The sequence below is a fragment of the Ciconia boyciana genome, chromosome 2 (assembly GCF_034638445.1).
Source record: "Ciconia boyciana chromosome 2, ASM3463844v1, whole genome shotgun sequence".
NCBI lineage: Eukaryota > Metazoa > Chordata > Aves > Ciconiiformes > Ciconiidae > Ciconia > Ciconia boyciana.
Window position 1 is genome coordinate 142,432,735 of NC_132935.1, and position 24,132 is coordinate 142,456,866.

Here is a 24,132-nt window from a genome sequence, read left to right on the forward strand (position 1 = left end):
CCCCACTGCACCCCCCAGCCCCACTGCCGCCCTGGGGCTTCCTCTCTGCATCTAGCTACAACCTCGCCGTAAAAATGTGAATATGTATGCAGGTTCTGGCAGCCACATTCCTACTCCCCGCTTACAAGCAAAATTTACTGACAAAAACTCAGCTGGTGGGGAAACTTATTTTGCTGTAGAAAGAAGGAAAGCTCATTGTCTGGTTTAAATAATTATTCTAGCTATGACAGCAGAACTAGCTGTGCAAATAGCAATATGTTATTGCAAGGGACAGAGAGCAAACACAGGCAAGTTGCCTTCTGCTTATATTATATTGTTCTCATCTATTTTTATTTCACTGAGTCTTGTGTATTACTGGCTGTTAAACAAAAACACACCAGTGGTTTAAATTCCTATTCAAACTATGCTCATTCTTTACTATTCTTCCAAAATTTGCACACTGCATTTAGCTACTTTTGGTGGATAAATCCTTTTGATGGAGGTATAAAAACAATAAACTGTGGGGAAAAAACAGCTCTGAAATGTCACAGAATTTTAATGGATGAAAAAACCTTTTCATATTGGATTCTTGCCCTTTTCTCACTGGTACTACCACATGCAAAAGAGATTGATAAGCTTTTATTTATTGATGTAAGATCTATTCCAAATTTTACCAAAAATAATGGAGAATTTGTCCATGCAACTCGATGATGTATAAGTCAGGCTGTTCAAATGTGAGATGGGGATAATGAGTATGTAGTATGTTCAAAATTTGAAATGTGGGGAAAAAAATTAGAAAAAGTCCTGTCATGTTTTCTTCTCATTCCCTTTGGTGGAGGCTTTTGCTGTTTCATTTGTCCACCGATGAGGGTGAAGAATGGCGTTCTTTGATGAAGTGAGGCTGTGGACTTGAGATCAAAGGTAGGGAAGATAAGCCATAACTGGAAGCAGAGTGCAGGAACAGCAAGAGCAGTCAGAGCAACTCCAGGCACTTGTACCGAATCACAAGGTGGTGTGTAGTACTTGGTCTTTTCTTACTACATCGCTTAAAGGCAATTCATAAGAATACTGAAGAATGTCACTTTGGGCTTTCACCGCTGCTTATATGAGAATGCTCCATCTTACACTTCGTTATGGCTTTGAAACATTAACCCCTTCTTACAGGGCAACAGACTAATATTCCACAATCCTATTAAGACTACAGCAAGATCAAGAAGGCCAACGGTATCCTGGGCAGCATTAGGAGAAGCGTTGCCAGCAGGTCGAGGGAGGTGACCCTTCCCCTTTACTCAGCACTGGTGAGACACAACTGGAGTGCTGGGTCCAGTGCTGGGCTTCCCAGTACAAGACATGGACACACTGGAGTGAATCCAGCAAAGGCCCACAATGATGATGAAGGATCATCTGACATGCAATGGTGAGTTGAGAGAGCTGGGACTGCTCAGCCTGAAGAAGAGAAGACTCAGCGGGATCTTATCAATGCTAATAAATACCTCAAATGGGGGTGCAGAGAAGACAGAGCCAGGCTCTTTTTAGTGGTGCCCAGTGACAGGACAAGAGGCAATGGGGACAAACTGAAACACAATAAATTCTGTATGAATATAAGAAAAAATCTTTTTACTGTCAAGGTGGTCACACACTGGAGCTGGCTGCCCAGAGAGGCTGTGGAGTCTCCATCCTTGGAAATATTGTAAACTGAACACAGTCCCGGGCAACCTGCTGTAGCTGACCCTTGTTATGAAAATTTGCAACTGGCCCATGCCGGCCCATACCGGCCCATGAGGCTAGGATGCAAAGCATAGAATTACAAGAGTAATTCTTTTATTCATGTGCATGAGGTGTCCCATTCAAATTGGGGCACCCTGAATGTAGTTTTACAAGCGTTTCAGGCGTTCAGGTGCAACACAATTTGACTAATTGCTACTTAACACACACTACCATTTACTAATCATAGTAAAACTTTGCAAAGCAACTATATTTCTACAGTGTCATCATCCACCTGCTTCTCCATTGATCAGACAGCCCTGGAGTCGGTCTTGCTGTAGTTACTTATCTACGATGACAGACAATGGGAGGGTTTCAAAGATGTGTTAGAGGGGCTAGGGTGCTGGCATTATCTTGGTTGTCCAGGGGTATCTTTTATCCTTCATGGACAGCTTTTAAGATTCTGAGAAGCAAAGTACTTATCTCGGGGGCTAGGCTGTCCTTCTTCTCCTTATGATGAGCTGGGGTCCTTTAGTTTGCTTGCTTAAGCATGGCTATTCAGTATACAATGTAAACTATATATATTTTTTAAAGAAAGTTAATACAATTTTATACTATAAATATTAATTGGTATAATAGTTAGGGAATGAGATTTTCCTAACACCCTGCTTTGAGCAGGAGTTGGATTAGATGATCTCCAGAGGTGCTCTCCCGCCTCAGCCATGCTGTGATTCTGTGAGCACAGGGAGGGAGATGATTAGTCGGTAGTTCTCAGCAAAAATGACACTAGCAGTTATAACACAATGAGTTCATGTTAATGTAAAGAGAATGTATGCTTCCATTATCCACCCCCTTGAAACATGTATGGCCAGCTAAGCTAGATATGAAGGCAAAATGCAAGCACAGCACTGTGGGTGTACCTCTATGCTTTACCTGTAGAAAGCTGAACCTTGAAAAGGAAAGAGCTCATTGTTTTATAATCTCAGGTTAAAAAACTTTTTTGTTTTAAGTAGCTTAATTCTTTTTTATTTCTTTTTGCCTTACTCAGATAAAATACAATCACATATTTTCTATGGAGTTTCTTCAGTGTTAGCGTAATTCCTTCAGAAATCTGTCACCACACTGCTATCAATGCATCTGTATCATACATCTTTCTGGGAGCTAGAGGGCAATGGCTTCCCACAGGAGATGGCAGAAGGTTCTGGGTAACTATGCTTGGGACAAGGAGAAGGAGAAAGGGAAAGGAGCTAATACTAGCAAACACTAACTTTTTCTGACAGACATGTGAATTGAGCATGTCCCAGATGACCTGTACATTTGAAGGGGGACTGATTCCTCAGTCCTGCCTCCTATAAGAAGCTTCCTGATTTATAACAGCTACTTTCTACATAGCTAAATGTCTTGTGTTGAGAATATTTTTGCAGCCAAACAAAGATTTTTTTTAACGCCATTGTATTAGGATGCCCTTGAAGTCATGCTGTATTTTTTAATATATTCTCTACTCACACATAGAATCACAGAATCACAGAATAGTATAGGTTGGAAAAGACCTTTAAGATCATCGAGTCCAACTGTAAACCTAACACTACCAAGACCACCACTATACCATGTCCCTAAGCACCTCATCCAAACGTCTTTTAAATACCTCCAGGGATGGCGACTCAACCACTTCCCTGGGCAGCCTGTTCCAATGCTTGATAACCCTTTTGGTGAAGTAAAATTTCCTAATATCCAATCTAAACCTCTCCTGATGCAACTTGAGGCCATTTCCTCTCATCCTATCGCTTGTTACCTGGGAGAAGAGACCGACCCCCACTTTGCTACAACCTCCTTTCAGGTAGTTGTAGAGAGCAATAAGGTCTCCTCTCAGCCTCCTTTTCTCCAGGCTAAACAACCCCAGTTCCTCAGCCGCTCCTCATCAGACTTGTGCTCCAGACCCTTCACCAGCTTCGTTGCCCTTCTTTGGACAGACTCCAGCACCTCAATGTCTCTCTTGTAGTGAGGGGCCCAAAACTGAACACAGTATTTGAGGTGCAGCCTCACCAGTGCTGAGTACAGGGGCATGATCACTTCCCTAGTCCTGCTGGCCACACTATTTCTGATCCAAGCCAGGATGCTTTTGGCCTTCTTGGCCAGCTGGGCACACTGCTGGCTCATATTCTGCCAGCTGTCAACCAGCACTCCCAGGTCCTTCTCTGCTGGGCAGCTTTCCAGCCACTCTTCCCCAAGCCTGTGGCGTTGCATGGGGTTGTTGTGGCCCAAGTGCAGGACCTTGCACTTAGCCTTGTTGAACCCCATACAATTGACCTCAGCGCATCCAGCCTGTTCAGGTCCCTCTGTAGAGCCTTCCTACCCTCAAGCAGATCAACACTCCCACACAACTTGGTGTCATCTGCAAATTTACTGAGGGTGCAGTCGATCCCTTCGTCCAGATCATTGATAAAGGTATTAAACAGAACTGACCCCAACACAGAGCCCTGGGGGACACCACTTGTGATCGGCTGTCAACTGGAGTAAACTCCATGCACCACCACTCTTTGGGCCCAGCCATCCAGCCAGTTCTTTACCCAGCGAAGATTACACCCGTCCAAGCCATGAGCAGCCAGTTTCTCCAGGAGAATGCTGTGGGAAACCGTGTCTAAGGCTTTACTGAAGTCTAGATAGACAAAATCCACAGCCTTCCCCTCATCCATTAGGCTGGTTGCCTTGTCATAGAAGGAGATCAGGTTGGTCAAGCAGGATCTGCTTTTCCTGAACCCATGCTGGCTGGGCTTGATCCCTTGGTTATCCTCTACATACCATGTGATAGCACTCAAGATGATCTTCTCCATCAGCTTCCCTGGTACCGAGGTCAGGCTGACAGGCCTGTAGTTCCCCGGGTCCTCCTTCTGGCCCTTCTTGTAGATGGGTGTCACATTTGCTAATCTCCAGTCAACTGAGACCTCCCCAGTTAGCCAGGACTGCTGGTAAATGATGGAAAGAGGCTTGGTGAGCACATCTGCCAGTTCCTTCAGTACTCTCGGGTGGATCTCATCAGGGCCCATAGACTGGGATGGAAAGTGACAGTTGTGCTGTGTCATTAAAATAATGAGGAAAAAAGCAAAGGATCATTTCTTGATTAGAACCTGTGGTAAATAAACAATAGACAAGGAGTGTTGAAGACAAATAAAAGATTAGACATCTAAGGAGTCCGTTCAAGTATAAATTTGCATAACAGGTCCATTAAACATGCAATGCAAATACCAGCGTGTTGGAAATCCTGCTCCACCTCAAAAGATAATATGTATGTATCTCTTCAGGCTATGTGCTGCATTCCAGGGCACAGTACAAAGCTGCTGGTCACAGTGGATCTCATAACTCAGATACAATTTAATGTAGAAATATTAGGGCAGGGCTTCCAAACTAGAGCACCTCTACACAATAGCATACCCTGACCAAAAATGAACACATATTCTTATTTAGAAAAGTACTGCCTAATGTCAACATTTAGATTTTCATCAGGGTACATCTTTTATATTTCCTATAGTTCTAAAAAGTAACATCTATGTAACTTTTTTCAATCTTAATAGTAAATGAATAAGGTTGTTTTGCTCAGTCAAAACAAAAGCTTACCTGGGAGAAAACCAAAATTGTGTTGGGTGTCATTCATGTGTTTTCCTTAGAGCTACACTTTCGTCTTTAACTTCACCTTGCCAATTTTTTATATTTATCAAATCATATTCAATTCAAAACCTGGCTTTCAAGCACTTTCCGAGTCCTTTCAGCTTGTCATGCTTAGTCCCATCCACGAGTTGTATCTAAAAGTACAGAACATTCCAATTACATTCAAATATTCCAGATCACTATTCTAAACAGCAAGCTAGGACAGTTAGAAAACTGGATTCCATTTGAAATTCCTTTCAAGTGTGTCTGAAAGATACAGCCAAATGAGGAAAGCCTTTGAGAAGCAATATAAATGAGAAAAAAAGCTTAGAAAAGGCCTAAAAAAATGTTTTATCTTGGTGGGAAAAGATACCAAGAAAGATGAAATAACTTCTCTAGTATGTAGAAAAAGTTCTTCTAACAAAAGGGCCTGTGATCACTTTTTCTCCATCTCTAATAAGATAAGGAAAAGGAAAGACCTGCTTAATATAGGAGGGCAACAAAGCTGGTGAAAGGGCTGGAAGGAATGCCCTACAAGGAGCGGCTAAGGACTTTGGGGTTGTCTAGTTTGGAGAAAAGGAGGCTGAGGGGCGACCTCATTGCTCTCCACAGCTTCCTGAGGAGGGGAAGTGGAGAGGGAGGTGCTGATCTCTTCTCCCTGGTATCCAGTGATAGGATGCATGGGAATGGCTCAAAGCTGCGCCAGGGGAGGTTTAGACCAGACATTGGGAAGCATTTCTTTACCGAGAGAGTGGTCAAACAGTGGAACAGGCTTCCTCGAGAGATGGTCGATGCCCCGTGCCCGTCAGTGTTTAAGAGGCATTTGGACAATGCCCTTAATAACATGCTTTAACTTGGTCAGCCCTGAAGTGGTCAGGCAGTTGGACTAGGTGATCATTGTAGGTCCCTTCCAACTGAAATAGTCTATTCTATTCTATTCTATTCTATTCTATTCTATTCTATTCTATTCTATTCTATTCTATTCTAGATCAAATAGCTTGGGTCCTCTGAGAGGTCTGCAGGTCAGTTCCCTCGAGGCACCTGGTAGCCCAGCTTCCTCCAATTCTCTGATCTCCCAGGTGCCTCAGACATGGGTATTCAGTGGTGGCCACACAGCTCCGGGGTAGCCTGAGTAACATACGTCTGAGTCCAGCCCCTCAAAGGCCCTTGCTGCCTGTCTGCACTGCTACCAGCACTCAAGCTAGCTAATTCAGCTAGGTTTGCACAACCTGCAGTCATAGCAGCATGTGTCTCCACAGAAATACTACTGAGCTTCAGCGCCCATCTCCGTCTGCCTGCCAGCATAGGAAGGGCACACAGAGTGCCAGTTGTCAACCATGCCTATTTAGGAAACCAGAAAAAAAAAAGTACTCAAGAAATGTCTTTGCTCTAACTTCATAAGTCAAGGATATCATCTACTTAGGAGTTCCACCACAAGGAATATGAATAAGGGTTGTGATGTATAATTTTATAACAAAAGGCATAAACAAAGAGGGGAACTGTGAGGGTGGGAAGGGAGCTGTGTATTTCCTAGAGAGACAGCTAACCAGGTAACAGCAGTGTTACAGATCACAATGCCAAAGCCTTTTAAGCAGGCAGTTACCTTACAAAAGATAACAGCAAAGAACAAGGCAAGTTAGGGGCAATCATTAGAGCCATTTTGCAATTACCTGTTAGAGCCTTCCCATACTTTGACTGACATTGCAGAACACAAAAGAATATGTTGTTTGTGTAGTCTGGTAGCCTGCAAATGCACATGTCCATACAAGTATGTGGTTTTACAGCACTTTCCAATCCTTCCATTGGTATGGTCTGGCCCATGCTAGTAAGGAGCTCAAGCAACCTCACAGAAAGCTGACCAGATCTGATCTGTCCATAGACTAAACTGACATATAACAGAGTGCTTCAGTTCCTTGGACCAGCTGACCACAAAATCATACAGTGCAAGAGAAGAGGCCAGAACTGGGAGAAGGATGATACTGCTTCAAACCCCACTGAGATCACGAGCTGCTGGGGAATGTCAGGTTAAGAGCCATCTGTTAAATGGTGGTGCAGGGAAGGAATGGTTGTCACATCAGCCCATACAACACAGCTCAGGAAAACACAGCAGCATGCCATACAATCAGGAAACAGCCAGCAATTTAAGAAAATTAAACTAACACCCACAGAGTGGCTCAACAGATAACTGTCCTGCAATAATCAAAGGAGTACAGCTGCTCTTTACATGAGCACTAAGATTATGTAGATACAGGGTTAGGCCCGTGGAGATTCCCTCAGACTGTGAGCTCATCAGAGTGCACAACTGAGCAAGGCTGGTGTGAGTCCCAATCTGAACGCCAGCTCTGCTGGCTGATAAACCAAGTACGCAGAAATGATCTATGCCGACCTGCCTACTGCTCCTAAGAGACTAGCAGGTCCTGCTGTCTCTGGACTGGTTGCTATTACAGTGCTTGCAAGACTCGTTCCCAGGGAAAAGGATCATTTGCAGTTCACTCAACTTTCGCTATTCAGCAACTGAGAATTTAAGTAAATGCCAGGGAATATATCTTCCTGTGGGCCAGTGGCAGCAGGCAGAAAAACATGATGAATTCAATGCAGTGATCACTGTATATGTATTTGTGGGTGTTTCTGATTGGCATTTGTCATTTCATTTTCACTTCCTTTCTTTAAAGAGAAGCCTCAGGAAGCACAGCCCTAGAAGGAAGGAGAGTAACATGCAGGAAGTTTTGAGAAAGAACTGAAGGGAGGATGATGGGCAAACAGGAAATTATGAGCGAGATGGCCAGACAGTCACATCAGCTTCAGGAAAATGCAGGCCTATGTGACTAGTAAGTCTTTTTAAAGAAAAGTTGAGATGCTATTGCCAGAGTAGACACAGAAGTTATTTGCCTGTGAAAAGAAAAAGCTCTGGAGGCCTCTGTGTGACCTCCATACCTGAAAAATAGAGCAGATGCTGGAACAGATAAATATCAGTAGGTATCAGTAGGACAGCAAGGAGAAACAACCTAAGAAATGGGTGAGTAGTAACTTAGGGAACAGAGTAAAGAAAAGAGCTGATTTTTTTTTTTTAAAAAGGGAATGAGAAACAAGTTTTGTAAAAGATCATGCAAATGTTTTTTTCACTAGTGAGAAGAGCTCAAGGAGCTGGCTGGATTATTTCAATTGTTGGTGCACAATGTGATAGGAGGAATTATTAAGGTAACAGAAATACAGTGAGGTAATAATCATGGAATATAGGTGTCAAAAGATAGAGTAAAGGTTGAAATGGCAGAATAATGTTGTACAGGTAATGATTTGACAAATATAAAGAAATTAGAGGAAATAGCAGGAATCAAAATAACTCTGGAAGCTCTTATAACTGGAAACTTGAGAACTGCTGGCAGTCTGATCTACAAATCACAGTGGATATGAACAGTGATCTCTAATTTCAATAGGCAAAGGAAATGCAGAAGGAATGGTATCATTACTGGAATTACTAATACACATTAGAGAACAAATCCTATGAGTTGCAGCAGGGGACAGGATTTCAGAGGTGAGTTTCCACACCAGTCACTGAGAAACAAGACAGTATTTTTGACTCAGTTTTTCTGAATAATGAGACTACAGGGAAAGACCTGATGTACAATAAGAATTTTTATTTTAATAAATAATGAAGTCATTCTAGAAGAGTTGATTTTATGCTGGAGAATCACATCAACAAACTTCATGCTTAAATGTCTGCAAATGGCATCTGAAGGGAAAAAACTTGTGGGAAAGGGATGCTGCTGATGGCCAAATAGGCAAGACGTACCATACCAAAACAGCAGACCTGGTTAATGGAAATAGCTAACACCAAAAAAGAAACCCAACCCAAAACCTTGTGAAAAAAAATGGATTAACAACTTAGTCAAAGCACAGAGAGTAGAGCAGCTAAAGAGGAGTCTGTCTCACAAGACTGGTAGGACTGAAGCTGACTAGTGGTAGTGATAGATGAGAAAACACAGCTAGCCAGGTGTACCAACAATGATCTGGTTAATATGAGGATATATTGCCTGCACAGTCTCCCAGCCAGCAGCCTCGAACATGGGAACAGGCAAGTCCCCCTAACTGGCAGCAGAGCTGTGACCCTGTAAACTGGGATGAAGCTGGGGAAAATCAACAGCCCCTCTGGGGCAACACCTCAATTTGGGCATTGCTTGGATTCCTACAGATTAGCAGTAACCAGCTGCCTCAGCAAGCACACACAGCTACAGGGAGAAAAGTTTAATGATCTCCAGGGAAGCAGGCTATAGAGGAAGTCCGTCTATAAACAAAGGCACCTGCCAGAGAAAGCAGTCACTCTCTCCCAAGCAAAAGGGTGCAGCAGTGGTTCACATCCACAGTGCTCAGGGCCAGCAGCATCTAAAGCAGATGCTGCACTTCATGGCACTTGGTGTTCTCTGAGTCCCATATGCTGAGTCAAAGACAGTATTATTATTTCTTATAATTTTTCATACCAGAGTGCTTAAACTAATGTCAGACCTGCACCATAGTCTGGAAAGGTGATGTTTTTATTGCATCACATCAAGCATTAGTTTGTATCCCTTGGCCTTGACATGAGAATATACGGGAGTGTTTAATGTACAGCCATACCATCCTATCTGCTGAGGATGCATTCCTGAAAAGTGCAGCAATTAGGGATTCAACAGGTAGTGATATAATTTTTCCAATAAGAATTTGTGCAATAGCAGACAGGTGCATGCCAGGACTTAAGAAATACACATAGCTAAAGTACATAGGGAAGCATATAAGGATAGAAAGAAATAGTAGTATGATCAGCATCAACAACTGGAAGAGATGCTGGCTTTCCACAGCTGCCTTTGTGGTGGCTGGAGATGCTGTTTGCTTTCTAAAACTTGAAGTACCCTGGTGACCTCACTCAGTTGTTCTCAGAACAGATATCATTCTGAAGGACTGTGGTGGGTTGATCTTGGCTGGCTGTCAGGTACCCACCCAGCCACCCTCTCACTCCACCTCCTTAGCAGGATAGGGGAGAAAATAAGATGCTAAAGCTCCTGGGTCAAGAAAAAGAGGGTGATTTTGCCCAGTTACCATTATGGGCAAAACAGACCTGACTTGGGAAAAATTAATTTAATTCATTGCCAATTAAAATGGAGTTGGATAGTGAGAAAAAAGGAAAAAAAAACAACTTCCCCTCACCCTACTCCATTTTCCCAGGCTCAACTTCACTCCTTCTTTCCCAACTCTTCCACCTCCTCCCTCTCCCACCCCAAGCAACACAGAGGGATGGGGAATGGGGGACTGTGGTCAGTTCACAACAGTTTGGTCAGTCCATAGCTGTTCCTCTCTGCTGCTCCTTCCTCCTCACACTTTTCCCCTGTCCCAGCTTGAGTCCTTCCCACAGGCTGCAGTCCTTCATGAGCTGCTTCAATGTGGGTCCTTACACCCAATACAAGGATTTTCAACCTCTTCATCTGTGGGACTGGACACACAACTGCTAGTGTGAGCACTCTTGCTTCCACCCTTCTAAACAAATGTGTTTTAATGGTCATGATTATCTTCCTCAGATGCCTGCTTATCATGGTCATTCAAGACAGCCAAGGGCAAAGGATGAAAAAACAGGGTAATGGCAATGGTCAGAAGGGTATTGTAAGATCTGTGTCAGTACTGCGACACATTGGAAGCAGAAACAGTCAATAGCAGGGTATTACAACATAAAGCTTGTTCACTGGGCACTGGAGGACGATACGATGCAATATGAGCACGCTGCCTAAGGGAAAACATTTCTGGAGTAAACTATCCACAGAATTATATCCAAGCTACACTTCAAATCAAACTAGTTGTTAGCTCCAAAGAAGGAGACCGGGAATAAACTAACACATTTGCAGTGTGGGAAATCAAGCAACCAAAATGAGGAACAAGTCAGTAAGCCTGATTATTTGGAAGTGCTTATATTGAAGGATATTCACATTTCTCAAAAGCATCTCTTGTATTATTTTCCTTTTTCCCCTCATTCCAGGAAAGTTCTGCTGGTTTAAGACCATATGTCTAATTAATTGCTTTTTATTAGCTAAGTATTGCTCAAGTTTCTGGATAGCAGCTCAAGACAGTGCCGTGTAAGTGTTTTAATAAAAGCATCCTAGAACAGAATTCTTGCATTAACTTCTTCAGAGAACAATGATTTCTCAAACAGGAAGTTAGGAAGAGGCAGACCAGAAGCAACCTTGGTTGGTAAAAGAGAAAGCAAAAGGGGAGGAGAGCAGTAGAACTCCCAAACACCCGGCATCTATTTCCTCCTATTTCTCTGCAACACCCACCTTCTGGCTTGCCCAGTCTACAGCATTTAGATACTGTGCTGGAAGGGTAAATTAGAAGCATGCAAGGAAAAGGTAAGCAATAATAAATATTCTCTAGCAGGCACTGTCATTTCTCTCCTCTAGAGATGGGTGTTTGTCACTGGGAAAAACTGATTGTATGTCTATCGATGCTCTTTCCTTCCTACTATTTCTAACCCTCAGAATTCTGTTAGAAGTTTGTAAACTAATTTTAGGGGTTTTTTTCCCATACCATAGAAGTGCAGTTCAGCTGAATTTTAGCTGTTGGGTTTCCTGCTTGAACAAAATACATGTATTGAACAAATACAGGAAAAAACCTGCAGAACAGAACAGTTACAGTAAGTACATGCATATTTACTTCTAGGATGGAATATTTTACGAAGACCTGATACCATTTCTTTTTTTTGTTTTTTTAAAGACATTAATTTTATATATAAAGAGATCTATAATCTACTAAAATAAACTCTTCCAAATCTGTTACATGTCTGCACATGAAAAGTGGTTGTTATGAGATTACAGTGAAATAATCCCAAGGAATATGTCCTCAAATAAATTATTCTGCAGAAATAATATGATAGAGTTGTTCCATGTTGGAAAAGGAGATCTTTAAAGCATTTCAGTTGGCCAGAATCATTAACTAGCCAGTAACATGAAACGTAGAAACACTGCATCAAGTCTAGGAAATGAAAGTATCCCATTCTGGAGCTTTATCTCATTAGGGGGTTCCAAACACTAAAATATGGAGTAACTGTTTCAAGGGCATAAACATGTTTGTTTTTAGGTTAGGAATAAACTGTACCTCTATTAGAAACTATAAGTTTGGTGGGAATTAAAATAATACTTTTACATTGCTGGGTTGAACAATGTCTCTGAGCAGAAGTGCTTTAGTTTCAGTTTCTTTTCTCAGCTTTTAAGTACCCTGGGTGGAGTTACTGGTGAATACGATAACTACTTCAGTCACAGAATAAAAATATTGAGCTTCTTCCCCCCTGCACCCTCAATTTTTGACAATAAGTTACCATAGTGGCATTTTAAAGAATGAGAAACTAGTTTTTCTTTTTCTGTGAGCAAAAGGGAGGGTCTGTTAAGAGCAAATGTAACTGCAGGCTTCCATAGCCCACAGACCCACTTTTTTCTCTGCTCTCACAGTTCATTAGTTAAATCAGGAGGCAGCTTGGCCAAAGGTAGGACAGCTGTTTTCCTGCCCTAGCTATAAGAAATATTTACTATTGCTTCTCATTAAAGTTTACAGTTTAGGAAACCAAATAATAGATTGAGGAAGGCATGTCATTAGGGTGGCTTAGATAACCAAGTGTTCTTTCAGGAAAAAAAAATTCACTGAAGAAATCTAAGAAGTAATTTTGTCTCAGGAACGCTCAGCTATGAATAAGAAAAGGTGCATGGAGGAGACCATTACCACTAATGCAACAACTGTAGCTGGGTGCAATTCCATAAAGTAGAAATTTCAGATTAATGAATATAATTCTCCCAAAGGAAGTGGGAGTAAGTAAAATTAGACACTATTAAGGGGAATTATTTTATTTTATTGTGTTTCTTTCTTTACAGTTTTTCCAAAAAGTCCACATTTACTAAGACCAAGTGGATTGTAAGATGTTCTTCTTCCTGTCACTTATCTCCACAAATGCTGCTGAACTACTTGCTTTTGTTTAATTTGAGAAACCTTAGTGAACGCAAAAGGTACTGAAAAGGTAATATGGAAAAGATTTTCCTTTCATTTGCAATAGCAACAGCTAAGTAATCACAGCAGTGTCTTTCCATCCCAATGTCTCTTCACAGTGTTATTCAAGCAAATTCTGTACCTAACCACATCTAAGGGTAAAAACAAGGTTGGATTTCCATGTGTGGTTGTTTTTTCTTCTTCACCAAACTGGGAATTTCAAGAGAGCCATTTGTGACATGTACACAACATGATGGGTGAACAATTGGCTGAAGGATTGGACTCAAAGCATTGTAGTAAATGGAGTAACATCTGGCTGGTGGCCAGTCACTAGTGGTGTTCTCCAGGGCTCAATTTTAGGGCCAGTTCTCTTCAATGTTTTTAGCAATGACCTGGACACAGGAGTTGAGTGCACACTAAGCAACTTTGGCAATGATACTAGATTAAGAGAAGCCATTGATTGAGAGGCCTTACAGAGAGATCTTGACAGATTAGAGTGCTGGGCAGTCACCAACCATATGAAATTCAATGAGGACAAATGCCAGATTCTGCACCTGGGACAGTGTAATCCTGGATGTACATATAGATTGGAGACAAGAGGCTGGAGTGCAGCCCTGCAGAACAGGATCTGGGGGCTTTGGTTGATGGTCAGCACAAGAAGAGTCAACAATGTGCTCTGGTGGCCAAAAGGGCCAACCATATCCTGGGATGCATTAGGCACAGTATAGCGAACTGGTCAAAAGAAGTGATTGTCCCACTATACTCAGCATTGGTGTTGCCTCACCTTGAGTACTGTATGCAGTTTTGGGCTCCACAATATAAGGATATAAAAATATCAGAATGTGTCCAAAGGAGGAAAACAAAGATGGTGAAAGGACTAGAGGGCATGACTTATGAGGAATGGCTGAGGATACTAGGTTTGTTCAGCTTAGAAAAGAGGAGACTGAGAGACAACCTCATTGCTGCCTACAAATTCCTTATGAGGGGGAGCAGAGAGGGAGGTGCTGATCTCTTCTGTCTGGTGTCCGGTGATAAGACACAAGGGAATGGCTTAAAGCTGCATCAGGGGAAGTTCAGATTGGCTATTAGGAGAAAGCTCTTCACTGAGAGGGTGGTCAAGCACTGGAACAAGACCCCAGGGAAGTGGTCATGGCCCCAAACCTGTCAGTGTTCAACAAGTGTTTGGACAATGCTCTTAGATATATGGTTTAACTTTTAGGTTGTCCTATGTGGAGTCAGGAGTTGGGCTCGATGATCCTCGTGGGTCCCCTCCAACTCAGGATATTCTGTGATTCTATGATTTTATGAATTTTTTTTTAATTATTATTGGATGGCCCATACAACCACAAGTAGGTGTCCAAATGACCACAAATAGGTACCAGTCACAAAATTTGTGTAGTGTCAGCTACAGAAGTGGTTTAAAAACAGGACTGAAATAAAATCATTTTGTAATAAATCTGTCTTTTATAACTAGCTAATGCCTTATATATGATCTTACTTCACATTCCCACAATGTCCCCTAATTGAACTGTGGTATTCCATGTGGCAGATTACACTAATGAAGAAATTAATGGTTGATAATAGCAAGGAAATACAGTTAATAGGCTATTATAAATACTTTGTTTAGTAATTTTGTTATTTTTTCCTTAAAGAATGGAAAATGCAAACACTGAAAAAAATGAGAAATCACATTCATATCAACATATTGAACAGTGGACAAAAGAGGAAGTCAAACAATGGACAACTGAATTTGTTAAGATCGACCAGAAACATGCAGAAATCCTGTTTAACCAAGACGTGACTGGTTTTACCTTGAAATTGATGACTAAAGCAGATTTTGTGGAAATGGGCATACCTCATGGGCCTGCTCTGCAAATAATGTATTTCCTGAAAAATCATGACATTCTAGCTCAAGGTTCAGACCAGGCTGTAGAACAAGAAGGCAGTGAACAGAGTCTTGATGGAGAAGGAAAAGATGGAGAGATTGCAGAGAAAGAGTGCAAGAAAAAATATGGGTCATTTAATTCCAGTATACTGCAGGATTCTAAGATGGGGCCCATAGAAGACAAAAAAGCAATGAAGTCAGCTGACAAAGAGAATGTATCAGAGAAGCCACTGTCAAGCAGCCAGCACCCAACTGGAAAGATGTGTATGCCATATCCTTTTGATAATTTCAGTGATGGTACTCGATACACACAGTATAATATTCTTAATGTCCCTGAAACAGGGCCACTCAATCTCATTGATCCAGCACATGAATTCAAATTACTTACCAACACAGAAAAGGCACTAGAAGAGGATATCATGATGAAATTTAGCAATGAAGTCTTTAGGTTTGCTGCAGCCTGCATGAACTCCCGCACAAATGGCACTATTCATTTTGGAGTATCTGACAATCCACATGGGGAAATTGAAGGAATAAAAGTTACCAAGAAAGAAGCATACATTGACCATTTGAATACATTCATTGGAAAGTACTTTAATAAGCAAGACATCAGCATTGCAAAACCTTGCATTAGACAACCTAGATTTGTGGAAGTATTATTACAAAATGGAACTCCATCACATATGTTTGTCATTGAAATAGATGTGGTTCCCAAACACTGCATCTGTGGTACAAAATATTTCTGTACCAACACATACGAATATAAGAGTAAGAGTTGGAAAGAAGCTGTCTTCATCCGGGATGGAGCTAGTTCCAAAAATATTCAAAATACAAAAGAATTTAAAACTTTTAAACATACCCTGACATCTTTAGCAGAGTCTCGTAAAAGAGCAGAGGAAGAATATAACTTAAAGCAAAAGAAGTCAATGAATGAAGGACTAAAGCTAGCTAGTCTGCTCACGGGTAACAGGGACTCACTAGATAGCTCTTATTATGACTACTACATTTTGGTAACAAATAAGTGCCACCCAAGTCAAACTTTGCACTTAGACTTTTTACAGGAAATAAAATGGTTTGCTGTGCTTGACTTTGATTTTGAATCAGAAATGAATGGTGTGTTAAAGACTTACAAAAAAAATCGAAATGCCAAACTTTACTTCCCAGATTATTATGAAAACAAGGTGGATTCAATTTCTGAACAAGCTGAAAAGCTGAAACTACATCAGGAGACCAACTGGATTTTCTGCAATGGTGGATCAGACTTCAAAGGCAATAACAAACTACCATTAGATCCCACTTCATGGGTACGAGACAGAGCTGCTGGTGTCAGAAAAATGATTTCATTTCTTTCACACAAAGATGTAAAGCAGAATGGAAAGTTTTTAATAGTGTTTCTTTTGCTTTCCACAGTGGAAGATTCAGTGGATCCCCTTACTGAGACTTTTATGACATTTTACCAAGAATTAAAGGGACTAGAATACATGGCCTGCATTTGCATTGGTGCAGGTACATACCAGCGATGGAAAGATCTTCTGCATGCTAGAGGCATTAGTGAGGAAGCACTTTCAAACAAATGTGTTTCTAATTTAACCCTGCAAATGGTAAATGGTACCATCATAAAATTAAATTCAGTGACACAGTCTTCTGAAAGACTTCTGCCCTCTGTTGGTCATTCTACCATTCTTCTAAAGAAGAAAGAGGACTGCATGGCAGCATTGGAAATACTTTGTGAAAATGAATGCAAAGACACAGGAATAGAGAAGGATGCAGATAAATTTCAAAATTTCCTGAAAGAGCGGGAAGAAGATTTTTATCGAGGTGGTAAAGTATCATGGTGGAATTTCTATTTTTCTTCTGAAAATTATACTTCAGATTTTATCAGAAGGGACAGTTATGAAAAGCTTGAACACCTAATTTTGTCTTCATCTAACAGTGCTAATCAATCACCTGTAAAAATTATCAACCTTTACCATCACCCAGGCTGTGGTGGGACAACATTAGCTATGCATATCCTTTGGGATCTCCGGAAGCGATTCAGATGTGCTGTTCTGAAAAACAAACCAAGTGATTTTGGAACACAGCTGACAACTTTACTCACCTGTGGAGCAAACGATGACACAGGCTATTTACCAGTGTTACTTCTTGTGGATGATTTTGAAGAGCAAGAAAATGTCTATTTTCTGCAGAAAGAAATTCAGGCGGCTATAACAGAAAAATGCATTCGGTATGTAACTCCTTTAGTGATCATTCTAAACTGTATGAGATCCCAGAATCCTGATGAAAGTTCAACAATCAATTCCTTGAACAGTATTTCTTTAAAGCATATGCTTTCTGAAAAAGAGCAAAGGGCCTTTGATCAGAAACTAAAATATATTGAAAAGGTGCATCCAAATCCTGACAATTTCTATTCATTTATGATTATGAAGAAAAACTTTGATTCACAGTACATTAAAAAAGTAGTAAAACATACCTTGCATAACTTGAATACTGCCTCTAAACCAGCACAACTTGTTTGCTATCTAACACTGTTAAACTCTTATGTAAGAACATCTACAGTTTCAATATCACTATGTGAAGAATTCTTAGGAATTAATTCTCAAGAGATTGGCTGCAGTAAAGATAAATTGATTGAAAAGATGGGAATTTGTTCCAATATTCTAATATATGATCAGGTACATGAATACACAAGATACAAAGGTCTTCGTATCATTCACCCATTGATAGCATCTCACTGCCTAACAGAATTGAAACTAACCTATGACTTGCCTAAAAGTGAAATTACATTGCACTTATTGAAAGAAGATTTATTTTATAAGACTTCGTTAAAGCAAGACAAACTTATTCGTGATATACAAACCCTGCTGATTACTAGACAGCGCAAGGAACATGGCGATGAGTCAGACACATTGTTTTCCCCCTTAATTGAAGCCATTCATAGGGAAGAGAAGCGTGGTAATGTGGAATATGTGTTAAAACAAGCATCCGCTAGATTTGAGCAGAATGGTTACATTTGCCAAGCCTTAGCAAGATACTTCTACATTAAAGAAAGGAATTTTGACTCTGCCTTATATTGGGCTAAAGCAGCCAAACAAAGAGCACAACACAATTCATACATATCAGATACAGTAGGTCAAGTCTTTAAAAGTAAGCTAAAATACCATGTAGAGTGCAAAGCAAAAAGTGCAGTCCTGACAGCTGAGGAACTGAAATACTTGCTAGAGCTTGCTGAGAATGCTTCACAGGCTTTCAGAGAATCTCAGTGGCAAGCTGAAAATGCAGACAATGAACAATATTTGCAGCATCAAAAGCTTAAACGAAAGTTGCAAATGTACAATACTGCTGGTTATCAGGGAGAGATAGAAACTGGTCTTTATGTTATTGATGTCCTTTGGCATGTCCCTTTTTTCAGCAAAAAAGACTTACAGTGTAGAAAAAATATGACAAAGTATCTATCAGGAAATAGTGTTTTCAATGTAGATAACCCTAACACAGAGACAGAAATGGTCAAGGTTCTTGAATATCATTCCAGCTTTTTATGTAATTTGCGATCACGGTTGAAAAGGGCATTTGACTTTTTTGAAGACTACTTTGTGTTTTTCAAAACGCAGACCAATGAAAAAGAAATTGTAGACACAAAATTGTATGAGAAAGTTCAAGAACGTTTTACCAAATACACAGAAATATTTTGTCATTTCAGTTTTGAGCAACTGAAAAGTAAACAGGTCTCAAAGTGGCCCATGTCTCAGTGTATAGAAGCATACAGGGACACTCTGGAGGCTTCCAAAGCAGGCTCATTTTCTGGCATTTTGGAATACCTCCACAGAAATGCTGACAGAGAAATAGAAGACATAGTAGAAGCATATGCATTTCTGTGTGAGGAGAATGCACAAGCAACTCTGAAAGACAAACAGAATTTGATTTTGGCAAATGTTGTTCTGAGTTGCATTAAACCTAAATCCACTAAGTTATATCCTTCTAAGGTGCTGAGAAGTCTGCTTCTAAGCATTCTACAGGAAGTGGAACCAGCTTCACAGTGTGTAGAGCCTTTCTTCCTAGCCTCCTTGTTGCTCTGGCCCCAGGATAGGAAACAACTAAATGAAGATTCCAGGAAAATGGAAACTTTTGTTAAATGCTTAAGTGAGTCTTTCAAAGAGCTCTATGGAACCCTGCATCGTTCCAGGCAGCCTCTGGCTCTTTTCTATCTGGCAAAAGGCAGTGGCCTAAACAGGTTTGTTCACAAAGGAAAAATAGATCAGCTTTTTAGTTCACTTTCAGAACAGGAACTGAATTCCCTCTGGCAGAGTGGAAATATCTGGAAGGAAAAGGCTGTTCAAGATCTTTTGCTTCCTTTGGATGGAAGAGCTGAGGGTAAGGTTATCTACGTCGACTATGGCAGCAATGAAACCTTTAGGATACCAGTGCAGCCTGTTCCCTCATGCCTATTGAAAAATGGCCCAAACATAGAAAGAGTGTCTTTTTACCTTGGGTTTTCCATTGCTGGTCTCTTGGCATACAACACACAAAGTCTCTCATTAAAACAATAGGTATTGCAGTTTCTCAGCTACAAGGCTTTTCCAGGCAAAATTGTCCTTTAACTGGTTTTTAGTTTGGTTATTTTTTGGTCAACAATTGCAGATGACAACCTCAGACTGTCCATTATATCTCCTTCCTCGCTATGTTAGTCTTTCAGTCCCACGCAGAATTGTCTGTCTACTGTCATAACTGCTGTTCGGACAGTCAGTCAAACTGACATGGTGGTGCAGTGAGTCCTATAGACTGGTCACTACTACTCAAAGTTCTTTGGTTGATAACAACATGAGAAATCATTCAAACAAACAAAAAAAAAGAGAATTCTAAAGAAGAATGTTTTGAAAATATTATCTGTAATACCATCACTTTTAAGAACCCCACTGTCTTGCTAGCTTTTTTGCCATTGCTTGTAATAAAGGATGTCTCACGATGATTTTCATACTCTTGTATAAGTAATGTAAGAACAAGGAATGTATGTTAGAAAACATGTATCATGTAAGCAGCATTTTTTTCTCTGTTATTATTGCACATGCTTGCATAATGCAATGCATTTATATATGGGCCTGTATTAATAGCCAAGCTGTACATCTTGTGGGAGGACAGAAGCACTGGTCTTTTACCTTCTCAGGGCATTTCTAAATATGTGATTATTAAAGATACCACTACTTTCTGCTGTACTGTAAAAGCACACACCAGCTGGCATTTGATGTCCATATTAAATAGATTTTATTATTTTGTGGTGGGTCTGTTTCTGCTTTATATAAAACTGATCCAGTTTGGTCATTCCTTTCCTTATAAATTCCATTAGTTCCTTCCAGTGATAGATTTCTTATCAACTTTGATCCTCACAAAAATAGGCAATTTAAATGCTTAAAGTGGTCATTGATTGCTTTGCCTTCCTCATGTATAAAACTGCTTGCTATGTTTAGACACAATTAATGTTAAAAAAAAGGAAAAGAGATTGGTGCGAAGCACCAGAAACAAGAAGTTACTACTGTCTGGGGGGTGCAAAGTGTTGCACTTTGCACTATATGCGTATGATTCATGAAAACCAGAGGAGTTCAATGCAATTAATGGCCTGAAAGAGGACTGCAGGACGGGTCTTTCATCACCCCGCAAGTCCTCTTTGCTCTTTCTGTCAGGCAAAGAGGCAGGCAAAAATAAGTGACATCTCAACAGATTAGTAAAAACAAATGGACAAAAAGAAAAATAATAAAGCAGTGGACCATTCTGCTCTAGTGCAGGTCTTCTTTTAGTTGTAAATATGGATAAGGAGTTTTGTTATATAATCCAGACTGCTTTTTAAGTCTAGCCAAAATATATTTCTCTTGGCAAGAATACACTCTTTGTTTTAACCTGTATCCACTTTGTTTCTAACAGTATACTTTTATTTCAGATAGGGTGCTATAGGATCAATTTTCATGATAATTCATTATTTGTCCTAGTTAGTCCTCAAGATATCGCCATACAATTTATCAATGACTAAAGTGTTTTCCCTTCCAAATAAAGATTTACAGCAAATAATTTGCCATGTCTTCATGGCAATTGAAGACTTCAGTCTTCATCTCAGTCAGTCACATCTCCTAAGAACTGCAAGTATTTTCACGTGCTCAAACTCAGCTGACCTGGGCAGGGTGGCGGCATTGGGCACACCTGGCAGGGTGCGGTGGCGGGCGGCTGCGGGGTGCCCGGTGGCGGGAGGCCATGAACCGCCCTGGGCTGGTTGCAGCTGGTTCCAGCCGGCTCCAGCACCGGTGTGAGCACCCCATCACCCACCAAGCCTCCACCATTCAGGGGAGCCATGGTGATCAGGCAAGTTTAAGAAAGAGCGGCACCTGTGACAGGCAGGAGAGCTGGTGGGGGAGATACTGTTGGAGACATGTGGAAGGGGACATTGTTGGGGCATGGCTGGAGACACACTTCTGGAAAGGGGTGACCCATATCAGGGCTGGGATACCTCTGAAGGACTGCAGCCCATGGGTGACCCACGACGGAACAGGGACACCCTGAGGGAATGCAGCCCATGGGCGACCCATGCCAGGGCAGAGGAAACAAGAAGGAAGGAGAAGCAGAAGAAAAGAATCAGAAGCAAGGAGTGGCAAAAATAAACCACTACTCACTGAGACCAACCTCCTCCGCTGCAGGCCCGTCGCCTTGGCAGAGGGATTGGGAAGGACTGAGCAGAGGTGAAAACAAGGGGAGTTGTGGCTAGGAAGGGGGAAGGAGAGGTGTTGGACTGAAGTTGAAAGGGGAAGAAAGGCATTTCCCTATGTGTTTGCTTAGTTGTTTGTCTTCTTGGTTTCTCAATATCCCAATCAGTAATTAAATGTTTATGTTAATTGGCAATAAATTAAGTGAAACTCCCCAAGTTGAGACTGTTTTGCCCACAACACATGTACATTTACTTATAACCCTTGGGATCTGGCACAGTGTATTATATGCTAGACACTGCACTACATGCCTGTGTGAGTTTACAGAAATACAGATTTTATTATTTGTATATATCAGGCTGTTTGTTACAAAATTGTATTTTTATAAGCAGTAGCTCATTAATAAATACAGATATTTGATAACATCCTTAATTGCATGGTGTGGAACTGTATTTGATGATACATATCACACACAAAGGCTGACAGAATTGCTTTTTACAAGTACTTTCCATTTTCCATTACTTTGTAAGACCATTTTTTTCATGGCTTATAACTTTGTTAATCTTCATATTTTGAAAACTAAGCTCTCCCATGCCAAATATCTGCCTCAGACCTATTTTGTGTTAATTAAAGCCAAAGGGCTCAGTAGCTTCCAAGTGTGAGGTCAAGAAAAAAATATGTTGTATTGCCTATCTTAAACAACTCTACCAGCTTTTTCCAGCATGCTCAGGAATTCTTTGGAGTGGTGTTTAAAAAAGGGTCTACTCTGGTAGGAGAAAAAAGGTAGATGTGAGGGGACATTTGTCTGCACAACACTAATTTTATCAAATTGCAAGGCCTGAAAAGACTGCCATTTATATATGGGCATATGCAAGCTTGGGTTTTAACTTCAGAGTCTATACACAGATGACAACCCCAGAAGCTGCAGGTCTGGCCTGTGATGGGCCAAGCCAAAGCTAAGAGCTCCAGCCCTGCCCTGACAGTGTTGAGTCTAGAAACCTGGAGGAGACAACCTGATACAACAGGAGCCAAAGCCAGGTCTGCAGGAAGGAGGAGAGGCAGGGACGCCCAGGAAGCTGTTTGATTTCCACAAACCATTGCGATGCTATCTCAGCAGCTCCCTCCAGTGTGCTGATGGAGAAGCCAGGGTCCCCACTGCACCCAAGCGACATTTGCGGACTGTGAACTCCTGTGTAGGAACAGGAGCTGAGGAATCCTCTCCTGGAGGAGTGCAAGGCCTGCAAAAATCAGTTTAGGGGGTGGAAGTTAAGAGCACTGAGGATCCTTCTCTGTCTAAAAGCAGAGCTAGAAGTACAGAACATGGAGGGGGCTTCACAACTGGTGACAGAAAGGAAAATTTCCACTAAGGAGATCTTAGGGGAAAGAGACTGGAGCACAGCTGCTAAGATTTAGGATGAGAGTAGTGGCAGGGTCTAGACTAGGCAAGAGGGAACAAGAATCGAGAAACAGGTATCAGAAGGTGATGGGACAAGAGGCAGATATGGAGAGCCATGATGCTCAAGGGAAAGCAGCTCAATGGAACAAAAAAAACACACAAGAGGGGAGGGCAAGGAAGGGCAGGGCAGGGCAGGGCAGGGGCAGGGCAGGGCAGGGCAGGGAGGAGAAGGGCAGGGCAGGGCAGAGCAGGGCAGGGCAGGGAAGTCAGCTGCTGGCATGCAGACTAGCAATCATACCAGCTGATCAAGCCACAGAAAAGGTGTGCACAGGGGTGTGCAAAGTCCCTCAGATCTATGTCTGAAGGGGATTGTACTTCTTACAGGAATATTTCCAGGGCTGAAGACTCTCAAGATGTGCCACCAGAGCAGGGACTGTAGGACTTATCAGGTAAGACAGAACAAATAGAGATTCCCTAGAAAAGAGAATGTGGAGGAGGACATGTTGTCTTCTAATAGAACAAAAATAAAGGTAGTAGAATGTTCTCCAGGCCCAAGGTGGGCATGGAGTGAGAGTAAAAACATACCATAGGAAGGATTCAAGATACACCTCACGGGGAAAAAAAAAAGTGTCAGTAAAAGTGATGTACTGGGATAGACTGGAACATCATAGGAATGTCTCTTTGCAGATCTTGAAAAATGGAGTAGGCAAACATTTGAGATAGATTCAATAGTTGTAAGTCATCCACTCTAGAACAGTCTAGAGGATCTCTTAAGCTCTTTTTTAGACTTACTTTAGCGTGATTGTTAGATAAGAAATGCCTGCTGGGATCAAACTCCCCTCCACAGGACTGCC

The 24,132-nt window shown here is 41.3% G+C and overlaps 1 protein-coding gene across 1 annotated transcript; it reads left to right on the forward strand.

The window, feature by feature from the left end:
- Nucleotides 1–11,593: 11,593 nt before the first annotated feature.
- On the forward strand, nucleotides 11,594–22,223 carry LOC140648381 (sterile alpha motif domain-containing protein 9-like). The gene is made up of 3 exons (XM_072854261.1): nucleotides 11,594–11,693; nucleotides 13,206–13,348; nucleotides 14,970–22,223. Exon 3 carries the CDS (start codon nucleotides 14,971–14,973, stop codon nucleotides 19,744–19,746), a length of 4,776 nt encoding a protein of 1,591 aa, XP_072710362.1. The 5' UTR covers nucleotides 11,594–11,693; nucleotides 13,206–13,348; nucleotide 14,970; the 3' UTR covers nucleotides 19,747–22,223.
- Nucleotides 22,224–24,132: the final 1,909 nt, after the last annotated feature.

Excerpts from the sequence above, each read along its gene's own strand:
- LOC140648381 (XM_072854261.1), top strand. The coding sequence starts at position 14,971 with ATGGAAAATGCAAACACTGAAAAAAATGAGAAATCACATTCATATCAA.